This window comes from Neolamprologus brichardi, chromosome 20, assembly GCF_056152115.1.
Source record: "Neolamprologus brichardi isolate AB-2024 chromosome 20, ASM5615211v1, whole genome shotgun sequence".
Classification (NCBI taxonomy): domain Eukaryota; kingdom Metazoa; phylum Chordata; class Actinopteri; order Cichliformes; family Cichlidae; genus Neolamprologus; species Neolamprologus brichardi.
The window spans coordinates 2,233,665-2,255,870 of NC_142123.1; the positions used below are offsets into that span (position 1 = coordinate 2,233,665).

The window sequence follows — 22,206 nt, forward strand, 5'->3', positions numbered from 1 at the left end:
CAATAGTAGAAAAACAAGATGGTACAGCTGATGGAGTTTACTTCTGTGTAATCTTTTTCTGCTTGAAATAAATTGCTAAACAGTTCAGGGGAGTCCATCAGAAATGTCACTTCTTACTGTGTCAGACCTTTTCAGTGAGTGACAGGTCTGAACTGTAAGCAGGTTACTATAAAACACCCAGGTTATTGCACAGTGGAGACATGCTGTTGGAACAGAAGCACGGTTAAGCATTGTCTTGCTGAAATAAGCGAGGCTTTCCCTGAGAAAAACAACATGCTCCAAAACCTCAGTTTAATGTTTGGTATTCATGGTACCTTCACTGATGTGTAAGATATTCATACTATGTACATTATAATCCATACTCACTATTATATGCCAGTATAGGATCCTGGCTTTTGAACTGTGAACTGATAAAATGTGGGATTGGACTCTTTTTTTTTTTTTTTTTTGCCAATCTTAATATTTTTTTTTTAACCTGAGGCTGACGTCTAAAGTGTTAACGTTGTTTTTGAAATAATAAATATTAGCAGTATTGTAATATTTTATCTTAATACTTTTTTTATTATTATTAAATATGGTGGTTAAATGATTTTCACATCATTGCATCATTCTGTCTATATGTAGATTTTTACAGTCTTTCAACCATGTTCAAACTGGTTACTGTTGGTTGCAATTGGTTAAAAATTTTAAATTATTTTTTCATTAAATCAAATCTTATTTAAATTAAAAAAAAAATAGGTGAAATAGGTAAGATGATGTCTAAATTATTTGCAAAATTTAGAGGAGAGGAGGGCTAATATTGATTATTGAGATTAGAAAATGTTGCTATGCCAACTTTTGTGTCAAAAGGGGAAATGTAGTCATTAAATAGCGTGTGTGTGTGAGTGTGTGTGTGTGTGTGTGTTTAACAGGAATGATCTAATGATAGGTTATTGTCATTAAAAACTTGTTGGACAGCTGGAACTACTAATTGTTTCCATACTTCTGTATTAAAATAAATAGAAAATGACATCAAGATTTTCTAAGTAAAATGAAAATGAGCTCCCACCCTTCTGTTAATGTATTTTCACAATGCACGATAACTGTTTTTATTAACACGAGCTGCTTGCCATATAAGATTTTTTACCCCCGAGCCTTTTCTTGTGTACTCTGATTCATCCTCATGTTTGCAGAAAACATACGCAACATCAGCTATTGTTTCTTACCTAACTGTCGTATGTGAATATTACATCTCTGTCTGTAAAATTCAGACCGAGCCCGTAAACTTAGGTTGATCTACATGCACAAGGGATTTCATCCAGATTTCATCATGATGGTCTAGTCAGACAGACGGGAGAGGCTCAGCTGAATTCATAATCTCTGTGTCTCTCTCCACCCTCTATCGCTGTCTCCCAAGTATGTGCATGCGTGCAATGTCAAAACTTGATGCATTGGTTGACAAAATAACATTATTCTATGTATGGCATCATTCTCTCCAGCCAGATATTGACTCTTTTTCGACTGGACCAGTTTCAGACCACAACTGGGTCACCCATAGTCATTTACTTCCCCTGCTTAAATCTATGCAATGTTTTGATGTGTGTGTCTGTGCAAGTACTCAGCCAGATGGGCTGTGAGTTCCACAGAGCTCAAGGACAGTTTGGGGAGTGACTCAGTCAGCAGTGTGCCCGAGCTAGCCAACACACACTGCAAATTCACCAGTAACGGGAATAAAAGGGCCTGTTGGGAAAGAGGAGGGTTTTTTGGATAGGATTTTCCTCCACACTAAGAGAAAAAAATCATAATTTCATTGATTTTTTTAATGAAGAAGTTTAATCTGCAGTAACCTCGTGTTGATTCATATTTCCTGGTAGAATCACGTCAGTGCTGCGTAGAACATCTGCATCTACGATCCCTGTGAAAGTAGTTGCTAGTTGGCTGCAATGGGGGAGGGTCACAGATGGGGGAGCAGCGAGGTGTGGTGAGTGGGGAGAGGTTGGTGGGTGGTTAGAAGAACACAGCCCAGTGCTGCATGCTTTGCATTCCTCAGGTGTTGTCAGCATTGCTTGCTCAGTAATTACCTTTTAGCAACAAAAAAAGAAGACAAAGAAGAAGAAAAGCACAGCGCCACATTCTACCAGTAAACCAAAGGGCAGAAAAGAAGAAAAACCTTGAGGGGAGCTTAATAGGAAGTGGGATGCGTGTGTGTTTAAAGAAATATGTACATCGGGGTAAAAATGTGTGGATAATCACATGCATCTGCAGCCATGAGGCATGCATACATTAAAAAAACGTAGACTGTGGCTAAGTGAGAGTCAGCAGCTTTGTCTATGCAGCAATCCATCTTCTCTCAAGGATACAAGTAATGACTGCAGCCAAGCAGACCTTGGCATGTAAACTAACGGTGTGATACACATGTGCAGATTTGCAATGATGGTGGCGAGTCCTCAGTCACAAAACTTTACTTCTTTTTCAAACTGAGTACATTTTTGTCTGTCTGTATTTTAAATTTCATCGTTTCTCTTTCGCTCTCTCTGTCTTTTTTGTTTTGTTTTGTTTGTTTCATTAAGTCAGATGTCATCACTTTCATCACTGACACCATGGTACTTTTCACATAACAGATAGGTTCTCCCTGTCTGGGAACGCTTTTCTCTCTCCCTTCGCCTTTCCCTCCTTTGCCCCGCTCTGTCTCCTTGGCTCACTCGCTGAGAGCTGAGGGATTGTGTGCAGATGTGCCTGGAGAGAAGCCAGCCCTTCTGCCCTGGGAGAACATGTGGTCTGGGAGTGTTTATGCTGGCACTCTTTCAACCTGTCTCCCACACAACATGCTGGCGTCTGTCTTTTTTAAATGACAAAGCACAAACCTCCTTTCACAATAGGTGGAGGTGACACAAGGGTTTGTGGTAATTGAGTGCACTGACAGACAGGATGTACAGCAAGTTTTTAAAAGAAAAGCAGACAAATTTGCTGGCAGTAAATATGTTTTCCAGAAAAGCTTCAAGGGAGCATTACTGAAATGCATGCAATGCGTGGCTGCAAAACCGTTAAGTTACCACTACAGCATTTCCTTGCAAACTTTCTTTGTATTTATATTCAAGTTTCATGCTTGAACTGAAATTAAATATCCTTGCTTTAAACAGATATCCAGAATTTTCAAGCATGTTTTTCACAGATTCTCTGCATGCTTGACATTCTCTCTCGATTCGGGTTTCGGGTAAACATCTGTAAGGTGAACACCCCTGAAAAGAAATTCCTATTCTTAACACTGGTGGCAGCAATGACCATCAGTTTGGGCAGCGAAATGCACAGCTGTTGTTTTTAGTACTCATGACTGACTGAGTGGGAGACATCCACTGCTTTACCCACCATACACTTAGAGAAAGAGTCATTTATGAGCCTTTTTCACATTCAGAGGCTTTTTATTCTCTTTTTAAACAAGCGGTTCTTTGATCGGACATTTCTCAGATGTTCTATCATGTAAAATTTACCAACCATTGCAATAAACTGCTGGACTCTATTTTGCTTTGTTAGTGAACTGAGTTAGTCTGCGTGCCTCTCTCGAAATCTAAGTTTCCAGTGCCCCCTGTAGGTTTGGATGGTTAATGAACCCATCCGGCCTTTTCACAAATTGAAAGAATTAAAAAGGAAAAAAAAGCTCTGTTTAAAAACAGACAAACAACCCAAAGAACAAAAACAACAAAAGACAGTCTGTATGTTTTTGGAAATGCGTTTAGTCTCATTGCTCATTGAGTAAAATGGTGATTGAGATATATACATATATATAATTTTTTTTTTTTAAAGTTTTAAAGTTTTTAAATGCAATTTAATTATTAACTTTGGTAAAACATATCACATACACACATAGATACTGAACCCCCCCCCCCGTATTTCATAACAATCACATCGAGTTGTCATTCTTATGTGCCACCAGGGGGCATGATTTAGTAACGAAACCAGAGGTTGACGTCTCCCCCACCCCCTCAGGCTACACGATTTATTGCACTCAGACTTCACGCCTTTGACGTGTAACCTAAATAAAAATGTGATACTGGGATAATGACGAGAAAACCGCGTTTACATTTAAAGGCAAGGTTTTATTTCACTTTTAATTATTTCTTCTACATGTATAAAGTTAATTACCTTTAAGTTATTTGGGGAGGGGGTATACTTTAACCCAGTTTTAAAACAGCTTGCTGTTTTTCTAACAAACCAAAACAGAACTTTTTGGAGAAAGAAAATTGAGCCAACATGGCTTTATCAGGGGGACAGTTGCAGCTCCACCTCTCTATCCCACCTCCACGGTTGATGAAAAAGCCCATGAAACAGGAGGAGGAAAAAAAAGGGTCGTGTTGGGGCATGCGCAGATGGGTCGTTTCCCTCTTAGTTATCTTTTTTTTTTTTAGAGGAGTCGGTCGTTACGTCACGGACTCATCCACAGTGCTGGGGCTTGAGAGGCTGACCATCCACTCATGCTGCCACAAGCACAGGGAGACGTTGGCGCTCAGTCGGGAAAAAAAGATTTTCACCATTTCATTTTTCTTTTTTTTTCTTTTCTTTTTTTTAAGTTTAGCACGGAATGAGCTGAACGGAGTCGGCGGCTGCAGAGCTTATTGTATACCAGCGGACGGTTCTGGTGGCATGGTGTGGTGAAACAGAGACCCCAGCAAGCACAGGGAGACAGAGGGTACACTGTGCATCATGTTTGAATGCCGATAATCAATTAGAAATATACATGACTGTGCTGCAGCATTGCCTATAGCCTCATCGGGCTGTAGCAAGTCTCCCTTTATTGCAGAAGCCCGTCTCGAAGCGGCCAGCGTGCCGGACAATCTCACCCGGACCACTGAGAGGGTTCGGATGAGGTGGCTGCTTGGTTTTAGAAATCCGGCCAACTTTTTCATCTATTCCTTTCTAACCAGCAGTGCCATCGGGCAGTTCATCAGGAGATGGCGATGAGGTTGTTTTACTTGGGATTTATACTCTGCTTGGAGATCGCATCTCCTAACGGTGCGACCGTAGGTAAGAAAGCCTGTTGTGTTAATCTTGCATTGTGATACTCGAGAAAAGCATGAGCACTTTTTTTCCTCCCGTCTGCAAAGCATCTGCGCACAGGCCTGCGTTCACCAGAGTTGGAGCGAACACCATGAATAGGTTGCCGTGATAATAACACAGTGTGGCTCCTCGGAGGAGGAGATCGTGTTTTGGGAAGCCTTTAAACGAGAGAAAGTAGCGCACGGATAAAGCGGTACTGTGGTTGTTTTTGGCCTAAAATCTGGCTGCGTGTTTTTAAGCAGAGCCCCTGTCTGAGCAGACAGAACGGGCCTCCCTGTAAGGATAGGACAGTCAGGTTAGTCATGCTAGAATATGAAGCAGGTAAAAGGCTATCACAACACTGACACGAGCGACCTATTTTCTCACTGAAGACGGGATTTCTCACTGGCTGTGTCAGAACACCTAAATCCACCTTACATTTAATAAAAAAGAGAAATAAAAGATATATATTACATCTTACGGTTTTCCATTCAAACCAAGTCGGCTGGTTTTTTCTTCTATTCACGAAATCGCTACAGCACGACTTCAGTATCAAACCTGTGGGGAGGCGTCGTTTAGGTCAGTTTACATGTCTGTTTTCAGGTACTTGCCACAAATGCAAACAACAGTTGTGTCTGCTTGCTTAATGGCGCGGCTTGCCCCGACGTGTAGCGTTTGGAGATGCCTGGAAATCACAGTGTTAGTGACAGCCAGGTCCTGAGTGATAGTGAAACGAACAAAACGTGCATTTATCCTGTTAAGTCTCAGCTCCACTACTACTCCCCACATTTTCCCCTGATGGCAATAACGAGCTATCAAATGCCCCAATGCTCTTGTGAGAATGCATTGCAGACCTGTTGAGTTGACAGCTTTCCCTTTTTTTCTTAAGTATTTTCAGATTTCTTCTTTCTTTTCATATTATATATTGAAACTACACTCATATAATATAAAACTCATTCACAGGTGGTGCCATCATCCGCCTCTGGCCTGTTTATTTCTCTAGCGTAAGCTTACTTGAGTGCCCGAGAGTGAAGTAAGGCATTAACATCTGTTAATGCTACAGAGGTCAGCTCATTGTTTGGAGATCTTATATAAGTTTCATCAGATTTTTTTTGATGGAGGCTGTCCAGAGGGAAAGGCATAGCTGAGTTTACAGGAGGGGGCAAGCTCCTCTTCCCCCTCCTCCATCACTATGTAACATCTGGACACAGGGAGGAGACCATTAATCCAACTTAAATGTGACTAAAAAGGAGGGGAGGAGGAGGGGTGTTGTTGCTGAAGGGCTGGGAGGGTGTAGCAAAAAAAAAAGGGGAAAAGAAAAAACTTCACCAAGAGTCACATAACAATGAAAAATGTGATAGTCTGAAGTTAGCACAAAAGTTACATCACAGGGAATCAGGGATGGAAACCATGGAGCTATATGTGTCTTATGTCATTATTAGCAGTTGATTTAGCTGAGGAACTGTGGGCCAAGGGAAGGGGGGGGGGGGGGGGGGGAGCCCTAAGGCAAAGTTTTCAATCCTTTTTCTTTTAGTGAGTGAGGAAAAATGAACAATTAATCATCTGGACAGATCCCTTTGTTACTGATCTTCTAATGAATCCATGAGTTTGTTGGAGAGTATGAGGAGACACAGGCTTGAATTGATGCGTGCTCCAACTGTGTGATCGCTATGGCTGTAACAAATGGATATTTTCATTAGTGATCTGGCATTTAAAAAAAAAAAGAAGAAGAAGAAGTCTCTTACACAATTTATAGAGCCCAAACTGTCTCATTCAAATGGCTTGTTTAGTCCATGTCTCAGGCCTAAACCCCATTGCTGTTCCAGTCAGAGCAAACAAACAAAAAAAGCAGCAAATTCTAACATTTGAGAAGATGGAACGTCGTACGCTTTGTGTTTCGTGTAAAAGAAAGTAATCAGCTGTGTGTGAGAAGAAGAAGAAAATTGAAGCTCCGGGTTTTTAATTGATGGTTTTCTTGGGCTGTTTATCAGTGTGGTTTTAAAAAAATCTAAAATAAACCAGCTAAAGTTGCCAAATCGTGTTAAGAATTTTTAACAATTTTCTGACCTTTTAATAGAAAAGTGATGAATCAGGAATATATGTGGCAAACCTAACTGATTAATTGGTAGAGAATTGGCTAATCATGTCAGCTGTAATTGACATTACAGTAAATGTAGTTTAGAATTAAACAGGTTATTACTTCATTATCTGATTCCTTTTTTTAAGGGTTTTTATGTTTCAAAATAACAGATTTCATCATGCTAAATGATACAATGTTAAACAAAACCTTAGATATTTTGAACCAATTATAGAGTATCCTTACAGCAAGACTCCTGTGAGGCCAAAGATATTGAGAAATGTTTAAATGTGGGTCAGAGGCGGAAGGGGTTGAATTCCTGAGGAGTCTAGAGTGAGTTTGCCTGACCCTCGTAACGAGACCTTTTCCTCTGAGCTGTCACTGGAAACATCTGCTGGAAAAATTTGGCGTCCTTCGTACAAATTCAACAGATAATAGAACTTGGATTGCTCTCTTCAGCTCCTTCGAGTGGAGGTCACTGGGGAGTGGGGTTTGTAACTGTGTACACCTGAGAATGACTGTTGACTGCAAACCCATCTGCTATAGATATCTCTCAGAAAGATTTCCTGCCATTCAGAGTTTTGTCAAAGAGAATTAAAAAAATAAAAGTAAAAAGTAGGAGTAAAATAAAGCCAGATGTCCAGACTGTATACATTCTTTGATTTCTATGTGAAATTTAATCTAAAGCTTATGTGCAGGAGGTTTTGCATTCTTGTTCTTCTGGTTTGAGCAACAAATATTTGCGAAACGATGATAGCTGGAAGCGGTGGCTGATTGTAGTCGGTGTGAAGATCCACTTTTATCCTCCCACTTCCTGCGCTGCATCGCAATCAACTGTGACTGGAAGGTAAAGCGAGATTAACACAACTGTCTTCACTGTTATTGGCCACATATCGAAGGAGTCAGACCACAGTGTTTGTTGACTATGAATAGCAGGGGTGTGCTGTAATTGGTGTTTTCTACAAGTTACATCACTGTTTATTCTGTTCGGCTTCTAAGACCACAAAAAGAACCGGATTGGCTTCTTTAGCCAAATAGGAAGTGTGGGTTTGTGGTAATTAAGATCTGTAAGATATACTGTTTTATTTTTTTTTGCTTTGTTTTGGTTTTTTTGCAACAATTGACTCAGGCAACGTGTTTTAATTTGCTTTCGCTTCCCGTCTGGTGTTACTATGATAACTCTTAGAAATGTCATATTTTTAAACCTGCAGAACATGAACAAAACTGCAAAAGATTAAAACTTTATAGCGTCCCAATTTCATGGCTTGCTGCAATTTATTAAACTTGTTTACTTTAGTCTCAGTGGTTTTTTCCACTGGACAGTGACAGTACATGCAGAAAACTTTCATGGCATCCATGTGTTGTGATGGCAAAGGCACATCTACTGCTAGTTCCATAGTATGGTGTTTTACACATTTATCTTACAAGAATTCCCGGTTCAATGCCAAAAAGAGCCACAAATCCCTTTAGTATTGCATCAGGAAGGGCAAAAACATATGGAGGTACCTGCTGTGGTAACCCCTTGTGAATAAGTGAGCAGCAGAAAGTCGATTTTATGCAGTTGTTGAAGTTATTTAGATATTTGGGAAATCTCATTGTTGGCAGGGTAAATTTGCTGTCATATGCTTGAACAGCTGCAAAGTACAAGCACTTCTCATGATGTTGCAGGGAAAAATAATTAGCGGTCTTGCTGAACTCTTGTGTAACTCTTTTAACCTGTTGCAGTTTATTCAGAGAATACTTCGACGACTGAACGCTAAGTGTAGTGTTTGACTTGAACTGTTTTTGCAGCGATCCGTAGCTTTTTATGACAAGTTAAAAAGTTTAAAAAGCCGTGTCCTGTTATTCTGAAGGAAACTTTTATTTACAAGAGACAACTGTTCATTAGCTTTAACGAATCGATGCTGGTGCTGAGGTACCAGCTGTGTTTTAACATCTTGAGAACATTTTGTGAAAACACACAAAAAAAGTTGGATTTCACAGCCCGGATTGATGATTTCACCACTAACAAAGAGGTCATCTGTTGAGATGTGAAGTGGATGACAACTCATTTGTGTATTGTTTGTGACTCATTCCAGGCATTTATTGAGCCAGTAACATCCCCCCCCCTCCTGCCTCCTTTAGTCTAATGAGGGATTCATAGCAATCCAGTCACATTAAATCAAAGAAACAATCATCTTCCAGCTCATGTCAGCCCTCTCGTTTGTGGTGAATTGGTGCCTTATTCCTACCTTTCAGGATTTGCAAGCATCTGACTTGCAGTGAATGCCTCGATTTATGTGGTCCAGCATTAATTTCTAGCTCGCAGATTCTGTTTTCATAACTGCTGAATCTGGGTTGACTTTTCCTCTGTGGCTTCACGGAGCCGTGTTCTGCAGAGACTACAGGGTTTAGAGGAGCTTTCGTTCGGCAGACTCTGAGCCTATTTACATTTTCTTTTATATCCATCAATCAAATTAAGTCAGTGCATGTCTTCTGCTGCGTTGCATTTTACTGCGCAGGCTTTTGAAAACCTGCAGAGCCTCATCGGGTTACATGTGAGGTCAAAGCTGTAGACTTTTGTTGTGCAGTGGCACAACAACAAGCCTCTTAGGCGCTAGAGAGAGGCTAACTCTGACTCGGGCTTCTGCTGTTTGTGCATGTTTAGCCTCGATGAAACGCCTGGTGTGGTTTAGATTTTGAATAGCCAGTGGATACAAATTCACTGTGAGCTCGTTTAAGTGCTTCAGCACAAAGCCAAGTCGTTGCTGCTTCAGTGGCCTGTGAAGGGCCTTAGGTTAGATTGTGTTTATCACCATTGTGTTGTTCTGTTCTTTACATGTGAGGCTGTACTTTATTTTCCACCCTCTTCTCACTGAAAGTGCACTGATTTTGGTTAGAAAATATGCTCTCTTCCATCTGAATAATTAATGGAAAACAAAAACATTGGCTACTTGATTTTCATTTTTTACACATAAAGCAGGGATTCTTGCTTTGACTTTCTGCTAAACGAAGCACAGAAAACTCAAGGCTCTAATTACAGCCTGTAGTTGGGTTGTGTGTGTTTTGGAAGTTTTTGTTGTTGTGTGTTTTTTCTCTCTCTAAGCTGCTCTGAAAGGTTTGTGTGCCACATAGAAGGAGCAGGAAGAGCAGAAGTGATGGGTGATGAGAAACAGCCCACTTTCTCACGTCACTGTCATCACACCTAGTAGCCCAACTGAGACCCAGAGTCCCATTTATTTTTTCACAATAAAATCCACGCTCAATTGCTCAGCCTCAAAATATTCCACATGGGCATTGATCGGGTTGAACTCTGGGATGTGCTCAGTTTTAGATGCATGCACAAAAATGCCTTTTAATATATCAAGCTGTTTGTTTTTTGTGCCTGTATAGGACAGTCCGTATAGCAGTGATATACTGTTTTAACTATGCCGAGCAGTCAAACTGAACTTTTTTAACCCTTTGCTAACAGGCTAGCAAAGAGAAACAACCAGTTTTTCTCTGGAATTCAGAATGAAAACTGTAAGGCTCCTTTAAAGTCTAGCTGTTCATCTGTAACTGATTGTCTTTTTGAGGCAAAGCTATACATATGAAACCAATTAGAAGGTGCTGGAATGTGCTACATGGATCTGGAGTTGATCTGTACAGCACGGATGGCCATATTGAGTCAGACAGATTGGGAGGGACGAAATTGGGTCAGTGTGGTGCCCCAGCTGGTGATAGTGTCTGGAGGCCTCCATCACTTGGCAGCTGAATTGGTGCCACAGCACCATTTACTCACCACCACATCCTGTTCCACCCAGCGAACTTTCTCTCAACCTTAAAGTTTTTGGATTGCATAAAAACAAAGCAACACGTATATTTCATCTTTATAAAAAACACTATATTCTTGTAAGGCACTCGGGAGGGATGTTTCTAGAAGAGCCAGGCTCTGTGTACATTCAGGTATTTGCTCATTCGCTCGTATTTAATGCTTTTTCCGATGTACGGTGCTTGGGGGCAGATCAGTGTGTCCTGTTTAGACAGTGCAGAGCTTTAGCTGCTCAGCATAAGGAAGTACAGTGTGGGCTCCATACAAGTGATGCTATGCTAGAAGTCAAACCCAGTCAGCCAAACGGAGCCTGAGCATCCACATGGGAGGAAGCAGCTCAGAGATTTAGAGCATTTTGTGGGTGTCAACACAGCATTTGTTCAAAAACCTTTAGTGACAACAGTGTGGAGGATTTTGTGTCATGCTTGGTCCTTTGGTCTTTCCTCACAGCACCAAGGAAGGAAGGTGCAGTTAAATTATATCAATGAAGTCAAATGAAATTTGTGGTATTTGCTCAGTTGTACAGTTAGTTTTCATTGACTATTAACCAGAAGAAAACCCTTGAATGTTGTTGTTTGTTTGTTTTTTATTGGTAAGTAAAATTGCATAGCACACAACATCACAGATATCAAGGTAGAATTGGTGTCTAATTTCTAATATTTCAACCAAGGTCTTCATTTAGTGTCCGTACGGTTCTCCTTCACCCCCTAAGAGGTTTAAATTATTGATTTTTTTTTTCACTTCTAGTCTTATGTTCACATGGAAAGATTTTAATATCTTTCTCTACGAAGATTTCTTCAGTGAAATACATCGTCAGTGCAACAGAACTGAACTATAACAAAATAATAGACTTTAGTTTATGTGGAAGCTTTTTTCTTCTTCTTTTTTTAAAAAATGCTTTAAATAACAGCCGATAAATATTTTTGCACACAGTGTCATTTGTCTGCAGAAGCTTGTTTTCCTGTAGAGTTGCCAAAGTTGCAAAAACTGAGCAATGGTATGAAGTTATAAACTCTTGAGGATTTCACGTTAGGCTCTGAAGGTAATTTCTCTCTAATTAGACGAGTTTTTGCTTTAGCAGATACCCACAGGATGTTTTTTTTTTCTCAAATTATCTTTAGCGTGGAAGGATGTGGTTGTCATACCTGATCTTTTTAAAAGTTGTGCAAAACAGAAGGAGTTGTTGTTGTTGTTTCTTTCTAAAATGTGATATTCCTCTTGTTTTGTGGTTGCAATATATTCGATGCTGTTGAATTTTCTAGTATTTAGTCACAGAGGTTTTATGAAGTTGCTGTTAAGCTCTGCCAGGAAAAGCTTTAGTTGGAATGTCATTATCGAGAGGGAGCTCTGTTGAACACCAGCCTTGTACAAGCTCATGAAAGTAGAGTATATTCATTGATTCAGGAGGCTAAATAAAAGGTGTACACATGACTTTTTTTCATATGAGTATTACTTTAACAGCCCAGTTTAATTTGGACCCTCACCTACCCACCCATCCCCAAAGCTGGCATTAGCTGTGGAAAAAAACAATGACTTTGAAGCCTGAATTAACAATTCACATCTCTGTTTGAGATATTTCAGTGGGCTTTGAAAAAGCACTGCTGAAGGGGAGGGTGGCCAGTCTTCCTCTCCTTCTCCAACCCCTCCTCAGCCACAACCTCCAATTAGACTCGGAGGTTCTCCCCTCTGCGGTCATTTCATGCTGGTGTGTAAAGGGATGATAAAATTAGATCCCACAGAATTTTATTTCCATTTTCACGTCAACTCACAGGCAATAACTGGATCAGCTTAGCTGCTTCACACAGCGTCTAAAGTAATACCTCAACATAGAGGAGGTTTCAATACTTCAATTCATTTCAGCTCAACTAGTGACGCTATTTTTGGGGTGTTGGTTCTCTAGATAGAGTAAATGAAGACATATGAGCACAGGCTAATGTGTGTTTTTCGCCATCCAGAATGCACCAGGGCATCAGTAGGCTGAAAGAAAGCAGAAGTAACAGGCTGGCCTCAGGCCATGGCTAGCTTCCATCTCTCATGGTCTCTGTCCATTCTCATACTGCTCCCTTTCTCACTCTTATCTCAGATTTAGCCTCCTATCGGAGCCTTGTGACATTTAATAATACGATGTCTTAAAGCTACATTTAAGTCTTGTTCTTCTGCACCGCTTGAAACTGTTTTTAAGCTTTTTTTAAGAAGAGAGAAGAGAAAAAAACTCAAGGCTGTAGCTCTGCATTTTAAAATCTAGCACGCTCTCTTTATCTCCTTGAGTATCAAGGTGTTGCTGTATAATGGGAGTGCTGCAATTTGATCCCTGCAGCCCTTTAGATTCTTATTGTAGCACAAAAACACGACACTCAGAAGTCTTATTGCTTTACTTAAACACACATTGTCCGATGGAGAGAAAGAAAAGTCCAGCTCCAAAGCCTTTAGTCTGACAGTCAAAAGAGACGTGATTGCAATGATACACTAGCTCCGCGCTCTCTTGTGATTTCAGTCACATCCCGGCCCGCTCGCGGTACACCCCTCCACCACTCACCCCAAACACCTCCCTGCCTGCCAAGTACATAGGGAGGCAAGTCATCCAGGGTGAGCGAGGGCTCAGTCACTGCAGAGAATCACAATGAGACTGTTGGTGCTGTCCTTCCCAGAGCATTGCTGCACAACAGTACAGTAACAACAGCCTTCTCCCTGAGATGGCCATTGTCTCTCTCTTTTTTGACCACTCACATAAAAGAAAGCAATTCCTTTGTGCTTTTCTGGCTGCCCATTTTCACTCTTCAGTATGCTGAGAGGAAATGTTTGCACACTTTCAGCTTTCTCAAGGTTAACTGATATATTGAAGAATAATGATGAAAATATAAGCTTAAATGAGCTAAATTACAAAAACTAAACCCTGCTGGTGACTTGTGCTGTTACTAGTAGCAGGGGTATCTGAAATTAGGAAGCCTTAGGTGCCCCCACCCCCTTCTGTCTGCCTTTGGTTAGGTTACCTGTGCTGTACTGTTCAAAAGATCCTGGAAATATCACTGCCAGGTGAAGAGAATCCAACTGATAGTGTGTGATATATTTAACCTAAATGTTTTCAAAGAGCAAAGTTATTATTTTTCTCTTTTAAGTTGGGGAAGAGCGAGGACCAAATATAATATCAAAATTGTTCCTGTGGCTTGATAGCACTAAAATATGTTTTGAAAATTCCTGTTTCCAAGCAGCTTGCTGTAGGTAGAGCTCTGTTTGACATGGGTTTTTGTAAATTCAAACATGTCAGCACTGTCAGACTGCTGATGTGTCAGGAGCATTGCTGTGGTGTGGCTAGCCTGTGTGGCTAGCCTCAGCAATCTCTGCTGACTTGCTGCCCAACACTACCGTGTTCTGCAGTTTCCCGTGGGTCAGGCAGCGACCCATGGGACCCATGTGTCGTGGCCCAGTTGTGCTTGAGCCACGACACATGAAGGAGCCTGTAGAGTGAGAAAACAAAACAAAACACCGCTTCAATAGTAATTTAAAAATAGTAGCATGCTGTTTCCTCTATTGCGGAAGAAGAGGGAGAAACAGCAAACAAACGTAGCAACACTGTTGGTCGTGGAGCTTTTTTTCTGAATGTCTTTTCTTTTCTTTTTTTTAAACTTTGAACACAAAAAGCACAGTTGTAACTTTTTCATGTTGCTTTGCTCGGCTGAGTTAGGATCTATGCTGTTTGATTTGGAAATTAGAGTCTGTATGGAGGAGAGTGTTTTTTTTCTTAGTTAGTCTGAGGTTACCAGTATTAGAATTTCATTCCTTTTTAATGTGATTTTTTAAAAATGTTATAATTCTATGATCATCACCTTTCTTTCCTGCTTTTCTTTTTCAGCTCCCAGCTCCAAAGCAGACGAGCAGCCCAAGACTTGCAGCTCTAAACAGTTTGTATGTAAGGACCAGGTGACCTGTATCTCCAAAGGCTGGCGCTGTGATGGGGAGAAGGACTGTCCAGATGGCTCCGATGAATCTCCAGATATCTGTAAATATTCTACATGAACCTGTGTGTCACCTGCAGTAAGGTTGGGCGATTGGACAAATATATTGACTATCGACGATGGGCTGAGGCTATCGATCGTTTTTACAAGGGCGATTTATTTATTCGCCCACGAGTAAGTTTGCTTATAATGTTGGTTGAAGCTAACAGAAGCAGTCAACAGAAATAAGTAATAGCGCTGTTTTAACGGCGCTCTCTTTCAGCTGCGAGCAAATGCACCCTCCTGAGAGTGCAGCGGCGATTCATTTACTCAAACTCATAACAGAAAGAAAGAACGACAGTAGCCTGTTTTCAGAAAAAAAACAAAAACATTTTATTTAAATGTCTTGATGCATTCTCAATCATCCAGGAAAAGAAATCTCCAAAAGTTGATTCTGTTCATCTGGACGTAGCGTAACGTAGAGACTGAAGAAGTCACTTGGATGAGTGACGAAACGTTTCTCCCAGAAAACGCTACGTCCAGATGAACAGAATCAACTTTTGGAGATTTTATTTAAATTAAAAAAACCACAATGGTGGGGAAGGAAACAAATAGAAACTTACTTATTTTTTCCAGTATAACCGTGTTTACAGGCTGTTCCAGTATTTGTCTGTCTGACACATCAACCAAACAACAAATAAGTTAAAAATCAAAATGTCAAACATTTCCGTGCCATGTGTGACATCAATGGGAAACGTTTTTCATGCATTTTCCACCAAGCCAAGGTTGTCTGTGTTTGGACTTCTTTTGTGTTCTAAACACGCAAATCAGTCCGTGCATGATTACTTTGCTACGCCCATCAAAAAGCCTGTGCATGCGTAAATATATCGCCTATCATCAGTTTATTGGACTGACGATTGTCGGTTGGAAAATTCTTACGTATCACCCAACCTTACCCTGCAGCCATATTACTGGTACTTTCCTGCTTTGGCTCTGGAGCCGGTGTACTGTAATCAAAACGAGGAGCCTTTTGGAGAAAAAAGTGACCTTTTTTATAGCCCACGCCATCACGGTGTTTTTTCTGCATATGATGTAAGACATCAAAATGACTACCCTTAAATGGCTTTGAAGACACAGCAGTGCAATGTTCAGACAGTTTAATTTAGGACTGAATAAGGAGGCAGGTTTGTCTCTTTCTGCAAAGAATGCTGCTCGGCTGAATTATGGCTCTTCTAATGTGGCCTTGTTTAGTCTGAATCTTCAGGGATGTGTCTGCTCTTGTCTGGACTCTTGCGGGATCTGTCCCAAAGACTCTTGTCCCAACCACTCACATCTAACAGCTTCTCCATCCATAAACTCTCTCTGGTCAAAGCCTTCCTGCTGTTTATATGGAGACGCTAATGATAATATTATTGTGCCACACCTTACATCTCTCATAGGATTCTCACCGGATACTGGCATGCAAAGGCAAGGCAGTGACTCACAGCGTTAACGGTCAAAGTTATTGTGGATGTAATATAGGGCTGCCACAAACGATTATTTTGATAGTCGACTAGTCACACATTATTTTTGCGATTAGTCGACTAATCAGATCATGCATCCATCTGCTCTTATATAACTATCATTAGCTTACAGCTTTAAGTGTTTAAGGTATGTGCTAACTAAAAATAAAGACAAGATGATAGTTTGTCAAATTTTAATGAAATTTGCAGATTGTTTCGGTGAAGTTTAATAAACTCCTTGCTATCTAAAATATAACAGGACACCAGAGTATATTACCCAGCATCTCACACTTCTGATGATCAGTTGTCTGCTTGACGTTTATTCAGCTGTGTAAAAACTATAACTTTAATCTCAGCCAAACCGATTTACTCAGGAACAAATAAAATACTAAAAAAAAAAGGCCAAACAATAACATTTTTAAGTTATCTAAGTGACTTATATATGTTTAACCTGAGTAGCGAAAGACGGCGGTGGGTTTGAAAACGATTTGCCGGGAGTCCGGTGTTCTCACGGCTCTAGTGAGCCTAGCCCCCGGCTAGCTATCGAGCTAGTGGGTAACAGACGTCTCCGAAAACGTCGGAGCGCTTTTGAAAATATGTGGTGTTTTGATAAACTGAGCAGATATTTGAGGTTTACACAGCTACATTCTCACCTGAAAATATGTTAAACGTTTATTTTGTGACCCAGAAAGAATAATAAGATTAATATTAAAACTAACTAGCTGCCGCCATTGTTGGAAACTGAGCTGGGCTGCGCAATGAATTATGGGACAGAGCTACTTCTTCTTCTTCGTGGTTTAACGGCAGCTGGCATCCTTGTACATGCAGTGCTGCCATCTTCTGTTTCAGTCCGTTATTACACTCTTAAACCCTACTACTTATTCCTGCGTCTTTTGTGATCTTACAAAGCTTCAAACGACGCGTCGACTATTAAATCAGTCGTCGACGATTTTGATAGTCGACGTAATCGTGACTAGTCGACTAATCGTGGCAGCCCTAATGTAATATAGCCGAGCAGTTACGCACCACTACTCTTAGGATGCTGTGATCTCCTATATGTAAAAGTGCTGAAATGGAGAAAGTCAAAATTAGCTGGTAGTCTCATTTTCCTTTCCTATAAAGTAGAAAGAAAGAAGAGATGATCTATGTCTCATTCAAACGAAAAAGAAAGGATTCTCTCATCTACTTCATCTGTCACGACCCCATATTTAAAGAGTCATGCACATTTTACTGTGATAATTTACTGCTAACAGCCAAACTCTTTCTTTATTCGTTTAGCTAAGGACTTTATTTTTTTCTTTTTAAAGGTGTTTTGCAAAAACAAAACTTGTGTGGTCCTCCTAATTCATTCTAGCAAGATGCAGTTATTCAATTTCTGCACTTTTCTACCATGCAATTGAACTGAGTGAGGTCTGCAAAGCTCTTATGTAATTTTGGTGACACAAACAATGGTGTGATTCATCTTCTGCAGGGAGAGATGGAGAGCAGGGTTTCACCAGAACATCAAGATATGTTCTGCTCAATTACCCGCTTCCCGTGGGCTCTACGCTGCCTCTCGTTTTACCTTTTAGTTAAGGCGCTTCTTTACTCGCATTTGTTTGTTTTTAAAGCATCCTTAATAAACATGTAACTGCAGTAAATGCACGTTCTCGCTGTGCCGCTCTATGTGTTTGCAGTCTAATAAGTAAATTAAAGGCCGGGCGCCGTTTAAGTATCGCAAAGAAAGGCGGCCAGACTCTGATTTTATCCAAAGTCTTTTAGTTGAGCCATCCATTAAATTTGAGTAGTGTTTAGAATGGAGGGCTGCAGATAAAGCTACAGAGCGAATGGGCCTGAGCCAGCAGAGATGGAGTCAGAGACTCTGAAAGAGTATGGCTCTAAAGGTTATTTAAAATCCTCCTCTGACTCAGAGGAATGGAAAAGTCTTTTTCCCTTTATCCTGGCTTTTCCATTCACGGGGCGAAACAGTTTGCAGGTCATCGGTCTGGTTACTCCCCTACTGGAAAGCATCATAGGATGATCTGTGCAGCTGGCTGTAAACAAGGCTGCTCACAACTGAGCTGTTATGGAAATGGTAGATAAAAAGGAGGGCAATGATCCATGTGAAAGGGCTGAAATCGGGATTAACTGCAGAGGCTTTGTTTAGGTGCACTGTTTATGTCGAAAAGTTCACTGTATCCTGTGTTTATCCACCGCTTTATTTTATCAGCTTCAAAGTTTACAAAAGCAGTCTAACTTTTACTTTCAAACTTATGTTGATGACAGAGAATTAGGAGAAGTTCCCCTCTCTCTGGACTTGCGTTTCGACATGCCTCCAAACCACAGTCTAATTTTGTGTGTTAATGTTGACGCGAAATAGAGCGGTGCACGCTACTATAATTACGACATTATCTACCGTTTAAGTTAATTACCATCTGCACACTTGGTCTGCAGAGAACACTTACAGGGATATCGGCTTAGAAAAAAAATCATTTCCTCCCAATCTTCCCCTTTTCCTTTGCTTTCTAATCATCTGCTCCTTGGCTGTGCTTCTATCCCGCTGAGGGATTGCCCCACAGTCTGTCCATCCTGTAAATCAAACAGTGACACTGCAGGCAGTGCACGCAGCCACATATGAAGCTTTTGAAAAGTTCAAGTAAGAATCTGCTTGGCTTATTCTGCTCATCTTCATTGTTTCTTTTAATGAAATTGACGCCGGTCCAGCTAATTGGACTGATGCATGTGTCGTTTCTGCTGAAAATGACACCTGCTTTGCTTACAGTGATCATGCATTCACTTGCTATCAGAGTGTGTGAGAGGGGAAGTCGTAAATGTGTGTATTTGTCTGGATCTTTCATCTACACCTCAAGTATCCTTTCTGGAAGTAAGGGTGCTCCTCGGTATCATACTGTCTGGAGGCCTAATTGCCCGTCATTTCCAAGCCACTCATCTAGGCTGTAATTATGTTGAGAAGCTAAAGACGAGCTTCACCCACAGCAGCAGGGTAGTAACACTGCATGAGGCGCTAGCTGTGACTGGGGTGCTAGCTTGATCCAGGTGGGGGTGTCAGTACTGTGTGTTAGCATCATTAGTCTGAGGGCTTATTTATCGCAGTGGCATTGAAGCGGAGTGGTGAGGCGGTCCATGTATGAACATGTGGTTGTGGGAGGGGGTTGCACGTGGAATTACGCAGGCTTTCGGTGTATGGGCCAGTGTACACCTCCCTCTCAAACATCCATCATGAGGTCGCCTGTACAGACTCCTGTCTGTCAGTGTGACCCTGTTAGCCACTCCCAAGGACTGCACTGGTTCCCCCTCACTGCGTGGCTTCAGTTCAGTCCAGACAGGCCATTTCACCTCAATTACATACAGGCTTAGGTCTCAGGAAGTCCCTGACATGTGGCCTCGGGGCAGGAGTTTGTACTCTGTGTGTCTCGGCGATGGTGTTCTGTTTAGGACTGCTGCCCTTTAAATGTTACTATAGGTAGTTGCAGAATTGGCCCTATCTGGCAGATATAAAGTGATCAGGGACGGGTGTTTGGGCTGTTATATCAATGCAGGCCTATAAGTGCATAGAACTGATGCAGTGTGGGATAAAGAGATGTGGATAAAAGCTTATGAACCATCCAATTTACCTTTATGCTTGTGCACACACTTCCACACGAGCGGCATTTCTTAGAATACAAAGGTTATATAAGTAGTTAGTACCACAAAGAAAAGTAAATCCTTGGAGACATTGTTACTCGCACTGTCACTGACATTCATTAGTATTCCTGCTAACGTTCAACAGCAACAGCAGCTTTTTTTGGCACTTTTTTAGTCTTAGAGGGACGGGGAAAGCATTTCACCGAGGTCTTGAGATTTTACAGCAATAACTGACTGACTAATCTTTTTTTATACATGACAATTATAGCTTTCATTTCAAGCAGTGCTGGTTAGGGCTTATAGAGGATGCTGCTGGTGAAATCAAAAGTGCTGTGTAGCTGCTTCGCTTCCTTGTCACAAGCACTTGCTCTAAAAAGAAGGGAAAAAAAGACTCCTCCTCTCTGTATGTCAAGTCTGTATGCAATTATGATTCTTGCATGACCCACATTCAGTGTGGTTGAGCCAGAGAGTGGGAACAGATGTTTAAAGAAGTCTAGCATGTGAGCACTTTCTCAATCACGAGAAGCACTTTCCGTGCAGGAATCCCTTTAACATCGGATTCAACGATTGTCTGCCTCTAATTTGCTAGTTTGGTTTTTTTAAGTCTTCTGATTTAACATGAAAATGTTCACAGGATGACAATAAAGAGGCGGTTGAATAGCTTTTCTTTCCTCGTAGGGTGTCATCAAGTCCCATTCAGGGGGGAGAAAATGACCTTTTAATTGAAAGTAGTTAGCTCTTGTAAATATTAAGATACTCCCTGTACTCACACTATCAGTTTCCCCATTGGCTGATTGATGTGGCGAGCATGTTGTGTAGATGCAGTCAGACACACACGTTGATTTGTTTTCCTTGTTGATGCCGGAAAGTAATTTTGAGGGGATATGCACTGGAATGCACTTTCATAATGAAACTGAGGGGCCCTTGTGCAAAGAGGCTAAAGATATTTAATGAAACTACGACCAAATCTGGACCACAAAACACACATTTCCTTTCTATGAAGTGTTTATTTCAGTTTATTATCGTATTATTTCATCTTGGGTGTTTGCACCATTACAGTTTGCTGTAACGAACATGTTGGAAACTCCTTCAGAGACTTTGATGCAATGGTGTAGTTGCACAGTGCTGTACAACGCAGAGTACCTCACAGCATATCGTTTGCCTCCTAGCCCAAACACTGTGCTCCGTGTCAGTGCATGCTGTGGCCTGGAGCTAATGAGGAGGTCTGATGGGGAGATTGAGCTATCATCTCCACGCAGCTGCCCAAGGCGGCTGCAGGCCACACAACAAGGTTATCTGTCCATCTCTTGCCCTTGCGCCCCCTCTGGACGCTGGCCAGCCTGGTCCCTTGCCTGTCATGCATCAGCAGCCTCTCCAGGACAACCATGTCTTGGCGGCCGCTGTCATGGTGGGATGGGATGCAGGCGTGGAGTCATGGGAAGAAGGAGCTATTCCTACAGAAAAAGCCTTTGTATAGGAGAAAATGAGCAGATTAGCATTTAGGCTGAGGAGGAAAATGGAAATGTCTTTTTAAGGCTCTGATCCTCTTTCTGTTGAAACAGCCTTTTACAGTAACGTTCGGGGGGTTGGGAGGGCGTCCTTTCATGGCCTATAATCAGTCATGTAGCTGTAGTCACAGGGGGCACTAGGCAGGGGCAAGAGGGTCTGTAGTGGCAGTGGCTGACACGCTGCTTCCACAGAGGAAGGAGAAAAGCCCTGTAAATCCCTCTGGTCTATAGCCCTGAGCCCTCCTCAGCTTCACCAGCCTATCAAAAGACCACGATCGCAGGGCTTTCACACACCACGCAGACACCACTTCCCTTTCTCTGCTGTCTCCGACACACCCTGTCTCCTTCCCAACATCTTTCTCTTTGTCCCGTCTGTCCGTCTTCCTCCGTGTCCGGTGGCTTAAGTAGATTCATCTCCTGCTCGTTATGGTTCCTATGCAGTCTCTTTTTGTCATTTTTTTTGTAAATATTTTTTTGCAACAGCTTTTATACAGTAATGGTTTGAGTGAAACAACCTATCAGTTATGCCAGCACATTTGGGTAAACAAGGAGGTGAATAGATGCGATGTGCTGCTTCGCTCGAAGAATTCAGCCTGCAGAAATAATCCACACAAGCTTGGAGGGCTGCTAAATTTTTTTAAATCTGTGGATTAGTTGTTTGATTATTATTATTTTATTTAGGATATTCATAGAGCCATTTTCCAAACTACTAGTTTGACCGTGATTTTCTTCTGTCTGCAGGCAAATCCTGTGTTTGGTCTGC

The 22,206-nt window shown here is 41.3% G+C and overlaps 1 protein-coding gene across 2 annotated transcripts in view; it reads left to right on the plus strand.

Moving 5' to 3' along the window:
• The first annotated feature begins 4,396 nt into the window (after positions 1–4,396).
• The window catches only part of LOC102784886 (low-density lipoprotein receptor-related protein 1-like), an 83,757-nt gene continuing 65,947 nt past the window's right edge, over positions 4,397–22,206 (plus strand). For both annotated transcript variants that reach the window (XM_087833923.1, XM_087833922.1), the window contains exons 1-2: positions 4,397–4,998; positions 14,728–14,874. In XM_087833923.1, the coding sequence (XP_087690049.1) occupies positions 4,926–4,998; positions 14,728–14,874 (220 nt within the window). In that variant the 5' untranslated portion in view covers positions 4,397–4,925. The remainder of the gene's footprint in view (positions 4,999–14,727; positions 14,875–22,206) is intronic.